Raw genomic sequence first — 10,060 nt, forward strand, 5'->3', positions numbered from 1 at the left:
TAAGAAAACATAGATATTTTATCTATTTTTAGAATTATACATATATAGTCAAACATATATAAAGATATGATTAAAATAACAGCATAATTGACAATATATTTAATAAAATCACATATATATTCACTTATAACACGTATGTGAACAGTAAAAGCTAGTGGTTTTAAAAGTTTGGTTAAAACTTTTCTTAAAATAAGTTAAGTTAAAAAGTTGATAAAATTTATAAGTATTGTTCACAAATTTATGTTAATAAAAAACCTCATTGCATTTGAAATTTTATAGTTGCTACATTTATTATAATGTATTTAAAATTGTATTAAAATTTCAAATGTAACAAGATTTTCACGAGGTTCATAATGTAATATATAAAAACTTTTAATTTAATTAGTTACTTAAATATATATTTTAATATTTTTAATATTTATGACAATTTCTATTGCATTGAAAAATGTTAACGACCACCTTATGTAGATTTATTGTTCAAATACTCAGTGAATTAGTAGAAATTTAGATAGAAAATATCATTTAAGATTAAAAAAGATAAATTTTAGACTAACTTTTTTTAAATGGATCATACTTATTCACCAATCATTACATAAATTTTATCGGCGTCTCCAATTTTCATATTTCTTTGAAAACTAAATGGGTAATTATATTAATAACAAAATTGAGATGCAAATTAAGTATAAAGATTAAATAATTAAAATCAATAATGCATGGGTTAATTACTTCCAAATTATATTAAAAAGTTGAAATTACACAAAAGATGAACTTTAAACCTAAAAGGTTTTAATTTAATATCAATTTTTTTTCTTGAAAATGCCTAAGGATTTGTCTATAAATGGAAGAAATCCAATCACAATTGCACACATCAACGACAAAGTGTTTGGACAATTATCTCTCTTTCTCTTTCTGTTCTGAATATGAATATGGAGGCCGGTGGAAAGAAGTTAGCAATGGGAGGGGATGAGTTGTTAGAAGCTCAATCCCACATATGGAATCACATCTTCAACTTCATAAACTCAATGTCTCTCAAATGTGCAATCGAACTTGGAATTCCAGACGCCATCCATAGCCATGGACCCAATCCTATGCCCCTCTCTCTTCTTGTTTCATCTCTCCAACTTCATCCTAATAAAACCCAATTCATATACCGTTTGATGCGTTTATTAACTCACTCTGGCTTCTTTGTTCTACAAGAAGAAGGATACCTTCTTACCAATTCATCTCGCCTTCTTCTTAAAGACAATCCTTGTGCTGTATCTTCTTTCCTACTTTCCATGCTCCAACCAGCCCTCACAGATCCATTTCAGTTCCTCTCAATCTGGTTCCAAACTGACGACCAAACGCCCTTCGAGACGGCACATGGAATGCCGTTTTGGGAGTACATGGGGAATAAGGCAAAAGATGGGGAGGTTTTCAATGAAGGCATGGCGAGTGATGCGAGGTTGGTGATAAGTGTGTTATTGGGGAAATATAAAAGTGTTTTTGAAGGAGTTGAGTCATTGGTTGACGTTGGTGGTGGCACTGGAACAATGGCCAAAGCCATTTCACAAGCTTTTCCACAAATGGAATGCACTGTGTTTGATCTTCCCCAAGTAGTTGCTCATTTGAAGGAAGATCAACCAAACTTCAAATATGTTGAAGGAGATATGTTTAAACTTATTCCTCCGGCTGATACTATTCTGTTGAAGGTAGAACCTAATTTCGTTTTTTTTTTTTTTTACACATATGGTTCCATTAGATAATATCCTTTTGTTTTCTTTCCTTCGTCGTTTTTTGTTTTTTAAGAACGACACATATAATTATGTTTGAAACTAATTTTTCTTTACAAAATAATCAGAAACCGAAAGAAAAAAATGTTGTTAGATAATTGTTTCTTATTTTCTTAATTAAAGTAAAAGTTAATAACTACATAAATAATTTATAGGGTCGTTAAATACAATTTCCAATGTTAATATCTTCACACTCTAAACTTGTAAATTGTTTGACAAATTTTGGAACTTGTAACCATTAATTCATCAACCTATTATTGAACAACACATCTTATGTTGATATACATTTGTGTGCAACTTAAGGGGGACATTTATTTAAAATTCACCAATCAAGCAAATCCACTATGGTCGTTGGTTGAAAGGAAAGAAAAAGGGATAAAAAAAAATGAAGAGTAAATGGACAAAGAGAGAGAAAGAAAGAAATGAAAAATGCTCCCCCCAATGTATATATATGTCTATCCCATATTTGTATATATGTAAATTTCTTTTAATCTTTCTAAAGGATTCTTGCTATATGCTTATATATATATATATATATAACAAAATCTAATAATCTGGTGACTAAAATAGTGGATATTACACGATTGGAGCGATGAAGAATGTGTGAAGATTTTGAAGAACTGCAAAGAAGCAATCACAAGCAATGGTAAGAAAGGAAAAGTGATGGTAATTGATTTGGTGTTATTCAATACGAAAAACGATCAAGACTCAATTGAGTCACAACTATTCTTCGACATGTTGATGATGGTTGAAGTAGGAGGAAAAGAAAGAGAGGAAAAAGAGTGGGCTAAATTGGTTAAAGAAGCTGGATTTAGTGCCTACAAAATCTTCCCTATTTTAGGCTTAAGGTCTCTTATAGAGATTTATCCATGACATCACTTAGCTTCCTTTATTCTAACAAGTTCATACAAAGAGATGAATTTATTGAATAAAGTATTCGGTGTCATTCTTAAGTATGGATTGTTATGGTAAAAGTTATATATCTATTTTGGGTTTAATTAATGAAAGAGTGTTGAGATTGAAGTTTGGTATAAAACAAATTTGCTTTCATATCATGTATTATAAATCAAAATCTTTGATTTACAAATAAAATAAGATGACGAATTATCCAAATTTACTAGGTCTTTATTTAAGATATTAACTTTGTGATGTATTGATATTCTACATGTTCATAACCTGAAGAAGTAATAAAAAGACATCCTAAAATAAATAGATAAAACATTAAAAGCTACAAAAACCTGTGACATGTTAATATATCTTATGTATGAAGTGTAAAATGTTTAATCTATTAATTTTAATTTTTTTTATTATTTCATAAATATCTATCATTCTATTTAGATTTCCATCGACATTTCTATAAAATTTTAACTTATATAATTTTTATCATTATCTTTAGAAATTATGTTCATTTTAATTCTGTTGGCTTGTCCTAAATTAAGATTGGCAACATGTTATAATAAATCTATTCCCTGGGATTGGCAACGGAGTGGGGTGGAGGCGAAGGGGCAGTTCGGAGACCCAAAATAAGTCTTTCTTACTCAGATTGTTGAACAATTTCAAAACCACTCACTACTCAAGTCTATCATTACATTAACACAAAATCAAAAAACACAAGGATTACTCAAAAAGGGGAGGGGAAAGTGAGATCCGAAAAAGACAAAAGAAATGGGAAAGTTGAAAATGGGGTCCCGTGAATCCCGTATCCATATCAGAGTCGGGGGCCATCCAACCAAATGCAAAAGTCGGAAAGGCGTCAAAAAAAGGAAGGAAGTGAAAGTGGACAATCCCAAACCAAAGACTAACCAAATACAAGAAGCAAGGCTCCTTCTAGCCGAGGATGACAACTTGACGAGCAAAAATGAATTCTATGTCAGCATGGGGAGAAAGGAAAGTTCCAATTGAACAGCAAGCAGATTTTTTTCCCACAAAGATGTTGCGTAAAGACAATACATGAAGAGGTGGTCTCCGTCTTCCTCATTTCTTCTGGACATGAACTTTTCTCTATTTTATTTAAGAAAGAATACTGTCGACTTTGTTTGTTTTGTTCTTTATGTGAAAAGTTAAAATATTATTTTGATTTGCTTAGTTATTTTGTTTTAAATTTTAGGTTATTGAGATGAAATTATTTACAACTATATGATAATTCCCAAAGAGTAAAGTGTGGAAAACTCCACTTACTCCTTTCTCATTTCGATTATTACCCAACACAAACCCAAATTTGATCTCAATGCATGACAACCAAAGTGTTTTTTGTACGAAAAGACTAGCTGCTGCCCACTAACCCATTTTGTTTTCATTCAATCCTTCAGACCAAGGTGGGTTGTGTTAAGAAAGTGCTTTATGATTGAAACATGCTCATGTGTGTTTATCTTTGTTAAGTTAATTTAGTCCAAGTTTGTTCCTATTTCTTAGGAATTAGTCATTCATGATTTGTAATCATGGAGAAAGTCTAGGGTCATGTTGATTAGTGGAGAAAGTTTAGGGTCATGATGTTAGTGGAGAAAGTTTAGGGTCATGATGTTAGTGGGTAGTTATTTTTAAGACTTTAAATACTGTATTTTTCTTTGAATGTAATTGAAATGAATTTGTCTTCAATTTTCCATTGCAATATTTATTTTTACTCTAGAAAATAACAATTGGTATCAGAGCTCTCTTCTTAAGGGATCTGTGAGTGTGAGTTGTTGTGTCATGGACGCCATAACAAGTTCTAGTTTCACTTCAATTTCTCCATTGATATTTGATGGAGACAACTACCAAGTTTGGGCAGTTCGTATGGAAGCTTATATGGAAGCTTTGGATATTTGGGAAGCAGTGGAAGAGGATTATGAAATTCCTGCTCTTCCAGACAATCCTACCATGGCACAAATCAAAGCGCAAAAGGAGAAGAAGACAAAGAAATCCAAGGCAAAGGCATGTCTGTTTGCTGCAGTCTCATCTACTATCTTCACTAGAATTATGACTCTGAGATCAGCATATGAGATATGGAATTATCTCAAGTCAGAATATGAGGGAGATGAAAGAATCAAAGGAATGCGTGTGCTAAACTTGATTCGAGAATTCGAGTTGCAGAAGATGAAGGAAACAGAATCAATTAAAGAGTATTCTGTTAGGTTATTGGACATTGCAAACCAAATCAGATTACTTGGTTCTGTGTTCAAGGACTCAAGAATTGTAGAAAAAATTCTTGTATCAGTGCCTGAAAAATTTGAGGCATCTATTTCTGCCTTAGAAAATACCAAAGATTTGACTCAAATCACTCTTGCAGAGATACTCAATGCTTTGCAAGCGCAGGAACAAAGAAGAGCCATGAGGCAAGAAGGTGCTGTTGAAGGAGCCTTGCCAGCGAAGCATCATGAGAACGTTAGGAACAATAAGAAGAAGAAGTTTTTCAAGAAGAATCAAATTTCTACTAGAGAATCTTCAACTTACAACAAAGCAGGAGTCAAGAAGGGATCCTATCCTCCCTGTTCACATTGCAATAAACAGGGTCATCCTCCTTTTAAATGCTGGAGGAGACCAAACGCCAAGTGCACCAAATGTAACCAAATGGGGCATGAAGCTGTAATTTGCAGGAACAATAATCAACAACAAGGTGTAGAGGCCAAAATTGCTTATCAGGAGGAGGAGGAGGAGGATCAATTGTTTGTGGCAACATGCTTCGTGGGTGGTGAGTCAAATGAAAGCTGGCTGATTGACAGTGGATGTACCAACCATATGACTCATGACAAGGAGTTGTTTAAAGATCTGAAGCCAACAAATATCACCAAAGTCAGAATTGGCAATGGAGACTACATCTCAGTCAAAGGAAAGGGGACTATTGCGATTGCCAGTTGTAAAGGTACAAAGCATATACAAGATGTTCTTTTTGTACCTGACATTAACCAAAATTTGTTGAGTGTGGGTCAACTTATTGAAAAAGGTTTTAAAGTTACTTTTGAAAATGAATATTGCTTGATTAAGGATGCAGCAAATCAAGATATTTTCAAAGTAAAAATGAAAGGAAAAAGTTTTTCACTTAATCCTTTAGAGGAGGAGCAATCTGTTTTTGCTCTCAAAGAAGATGAAACACAGCTTTGGCACAAAAGAGTCGGTCACTATCATCATCAAGGGCTGCTACAACTAACGGAGTTGGCACTTGATTTTCCCAAGCTTAGTGAAGAAATCTCAAGCTGCAAAGCGTGTCATTTTGGAAAGCAAAATAGGAAGTCATTTCCCAAGTCATCTTGGAGAGCCACTAAAAAATTGCAGCTCATTCACACAGATGTTGCAGGTCCTCAGAGAACACCTTCTTTAAAAGGCAGTCTTTATTATATTGCTTTTATTGATGACTTCACCAGAATGTGCTGGATTTTTTTCTTGAAGTTTAAATCAGAGGTTGCTCATGTCTTTTGGAAGTTCAAGGCAAGAGTTGAAAATGAAAGTGGTTGCAAAATTCAAATGGTAAGGTCTGACAATGGGAAGGAGTATGTTTCGGCAGAATTTGACAAGTTTTGTGAAGATTCAGGCATAAAACATCAACTTACAGCTCCTTACACTCCTCAACAAAATGGAGTTAGTGAGAGGAGAAATAGATACATCATGGAGATGACAAGATGCATGCTGCATGAAAAGAGTTTGCCAAAGAAGTTTTGGGCAGAGGCAGCAAATACAGCTGTATTTCTTCAAAATAGGCTTCCCACAAAAGCATTGAAGGAAAAGACACCATTTGAGGCATGGTATGGGTACAAACCATCATTGAAATTTCTCAAAGTATTTGGTTGTTTGTGTTTCACTCATGTTCCACAGAGCAAGCGTGACAAACTTGATAGGAGAGCTTCACCGGGTGTCTTTATAGGCTATAGTTCTATCAGCAAAGCCTATAAAATTTTCCAACCACAAACTGGAAAGATTGTCGTGAGCAGGGATGTTCACTTCGAGGAAGATGAAGAGTGGAACTTTGATGATGCAGAGAAGAAAGGTCAGACCTTGGAAAAGATGAAATTCAAGTTTTTTGATTCAAGCATTGAAGAGGAAGATGACAGGCAGAATGAAATAGTAGATGATGCTTCCGTGAGAGGAACAAGGTTGCTTTCTGATATTTATGAAAGGTGCAATGTTGCTGTGTGTGAACCTGCAAACTATGCAGAAGCAAAGAAAGATCAAAGGTGGATAGCTGCAATGGAGGAGGAGTTGTCAATGATAGAGAAGAACAAAACTTGGATCCTTGTTGACAGACCTCAAGATAGGAAGGTAATTGGAGTTAAATGGGTGTTTAGAACCAAGCTTAATGCTGATGGCTCGATTAACAAGCACAAAGCCAGGCTTGTGGTTAAAGGGTATGCTCAAATCTTTGGTGTTGATTACTCTGATACTTTTGCTCCTGTTGCTAGAATGGACACAATCAGGTTACTATTTGCAATAGCTGCACAAAAGGGGTGGAAATTGTATCAGTTGGATGTCAAATCAGCTTTTTTGAATGGTGTCTTACAAGAAGAAATTTATGTTGAGCAGCCCGAAGGATGTGAGAAGCAAGGTGAAAGAAATAAAGTCTATCTTCTCAAGAAGGCTCTTTATGGTTTAAAACAAGCTCCAAGAGCTTGGTATAGCAAAATTGATGAACATTTACTGAGCTTGGGATTTTTGAAAAGTCTATCAGAATCAACCTTATATGTTAAGCACAATGGTACTAACATTCTTATTGTTTCACTGTATGTTGATGACCTACTGGTTACAGGAAACAATGCAGATCATATTCAAAATTTCAAATGGGAGATGATGAAGATGTTTGAAATGACAGATCTCGGGCTCATGTCCTACTTCCTTGGCATAGAGATCAAGCAAGGGCAAGGTGAAGTTTTCATTTGCCAGAAAAAATATGCAAAGGAAATACTAAAGAAGTTTAAGATGGATGAGTGTAAGGCTGTAAGCACTCCAATGAATCAAAAAGAGAAGTTGTGCAAAGAAGATGGTGCTGACAAAGTTGATGAAGGATATTTTAGGAGTTTAATTGGTTGCTTGATGTATCTCACAGCAACAAGACCTGATATTTTGAATGCTGTGAGTATTTTGTCTCGTTTCATGCATTGTGCAAGTGAATTACATCTTAAGGCAGCAAAAAGAGTGATACGATATGTCAAAGGCACAAGTGATTTTGGTGTTAAGTTCACTAGGGGCAAGGAGTTCAAACTGATTGGTTTTTCTGATAGTGATTGGGGAGGTTCCATTGATGATATGAGAAGCACTTTAGGTTACTGTTTTACTCTTAGCTCTGGTGTTTTCTCTTGGAGCTCGAAAAAGCAAGAGATTGTAGCCCAATCCACTGCTGAAGCAGAATTTATTGCTGCAACAGCTACTGCCAATCAAGCTTTATGGCTGAGGAAAATTTTACTTGACCTTGATCTGGAGCAGAAGAAAAGCACGGAGATTCTTGTTGATAACAAAGCGGCTATTGCTATTTCTCATAATCCTGTGTTTTATAAGAAGACTAAACATTTTAACATCAAGTTATTTTTTTTAAGGGAAGTGCAGAAAAGTGGAGAGGTGATTCTTGTCTACTGCAAAACAGAAGATCAAGTTGCAGACATATTAACTAAACCGTTGCCTACTTGCAAGTTCGAGTTTCTAAGGTCAAAACTTGGTGTTTGCAACTCCTAAAGCAAGGAGGAGTGTTAAGAAAGTGCTTTATGATTGAAACATGCTCATGTGTGTTTATCTTTGTTAAGTTAATTTAGTCCAAGTTTGTTCCTATTTCTTAGGAATTAGTCATTCATGATTTGTAATCATGGAGAAAGTCTAGGGTCATGTTGATTAGTGGAGAAAGTTTAGGGTCATGATGTTAGTGGAGAAAGTTTAGGGTCATGATGTTAGTGGGTAGTTATTTTTAAGACTTTAAATACTGTATTTTTCTTTGAATGTAATTGAAATGAATTTGTCTTCAATTTTCCATTGCAATATTTATTTTTACTCTAGAAAATAACAGGTTGGATTATTTTGATCTTCATTTCTTCATGCAAGAGGAAGTAATTTCCCTCTGTCTCTCTCAAGTCTCTCTTCTCTATTTCGATGGTTTGCAGAAATTAGGGTTCATCAGATCAGACTTTAAAGCATATTATAGAGAAGGAGGAAGAAAAGTATGAAGGGAGATGAAAAAGGATGCATAAAAGTTTTTAAAGATTTGACGTTTAATTAAGAACCTGCTTCACTGTAGATCTTTATGGAGCTTTTTATTCAAGATTACAACAAGAAGATTTATTCAGAGGCCTTTTTCTTAAAAGATTTGATGGGAATATGTTTGACTAAATATCCTTGATTAATAAATTAATTAAAAGATAAATATATGTTTGATTAATGAATTAATTAAAAATAAGAGATATTCAAGGGATAAAAGATTTCCCATTATTTTAGGAATCTTTTTAATTATCTTTAAAAGAAAAGAAGATTTATACATATAATATATATGTATAAATAGATTGATATATTGAGGATTTCGGTGTGCGAAAAAGAAAAAAAGCAGAAAAGATTCTTTTATAGCAGAAGGTTTTGTTTGTGATTGTTGACTACCGAAACAAAAAGGTATAATGATCTTATGACTGTAAGATCATCTTGTTGATCTAAGTTGATATTGTTGATGAGTAATGAAAAGGACGAGACAGTGGTTTGCGTGATCACAGTAATCTTTAGAAGTATATAAAGATATCGTCGAAGACATTCACTCATGCATTCAGGGGGAGCCTGAAGTCAGACCTCATAGAGGAGAGTTACTCATGCATTCAGGGGAGCCTAAAGTCTGAAGCCGAGACACATGTTATATAGTCATATAGTTGAACAGAGTACAGATGTTGTATTGATGTATACTGACTAAAGTGAATCTTAATAAAATTACTCATCAGGGCTGTGCGCAGCTCCTCAGACGTAGGCAACATTGACCGAACTGGGTTACCAAAGTTTCTTGTGTTATTCTCTTCTGTTGTCCTTCTAGCTATTACAACTGTTATTAGCTTTACACTAGATGAAATCTAGCCTTTAATGTTAGATGGAAAAAAAATGAAAAATGAGTTCTAATGTCGGTTTAAAACCAACATTAAACATCCTGCTTTTTGAGAACCGACATTAAAGCTCTTTTTTATTTTTTAATTTTATAAAAAATTGAAGCTTTATCTCTCTTACTTTACTCTTTTCTCAAACCCACGATTTTTCTATCTTTCTCAAATTTCTTTCATTCTCTTCTCAATTCTAAAATTTTCAAATCTCAAATTTTCCTTCATTCTCTTCTCAAATCTCAAATTTCTTCAACTCTTCTATCATTTTAT

General features: G+C 33.9%; 1 protein-coding gene across 1 annotated transcript; it reads left to right on the forward strand.

Moving 5' to 3' along the window:
• The first annotated feature begins 868 nt into the window (after window positions 1-868).
• On the forward strand, window positions 869-2,808 carry LOC103495700 (probable O-methyltransferase 3). Its single transcript, XM_008457327.2, has 2 exons — window positions 869-1,691; window positions 2,343-2,808. The coding sequence occupies exons 1-2, from the start codon at window positions 921-923 to the stop codon at window positions 2,643-2,645; spliced, it is 1,074 nt and encodes a 357-aa protein (XP_008455549.2). The 5' UTR covers window positions 869-920; the 3' UTR covers window positions 2,646-2,808.
• Window positions 2,809-10,060: the final 7,252 nt, after the last annotated feature.

This window comes from Cucumis melo, chromosome 1 (genome assembly GCF_025177605.1).
Source record: "Cucumis melo cultivar AY chromosome 1, USDA_Cmelo_AY_1.0, whole genome shotgun sequence".
In the NCBI taxonomy this organism is placed as follows: domain Eukaryota; kingdom Viridiplantae; phylum Streptophyta; class Magnoliopsida; order Cucurbitales; family Cucurbitaceae; genus Cucumis; species Cucumis melo.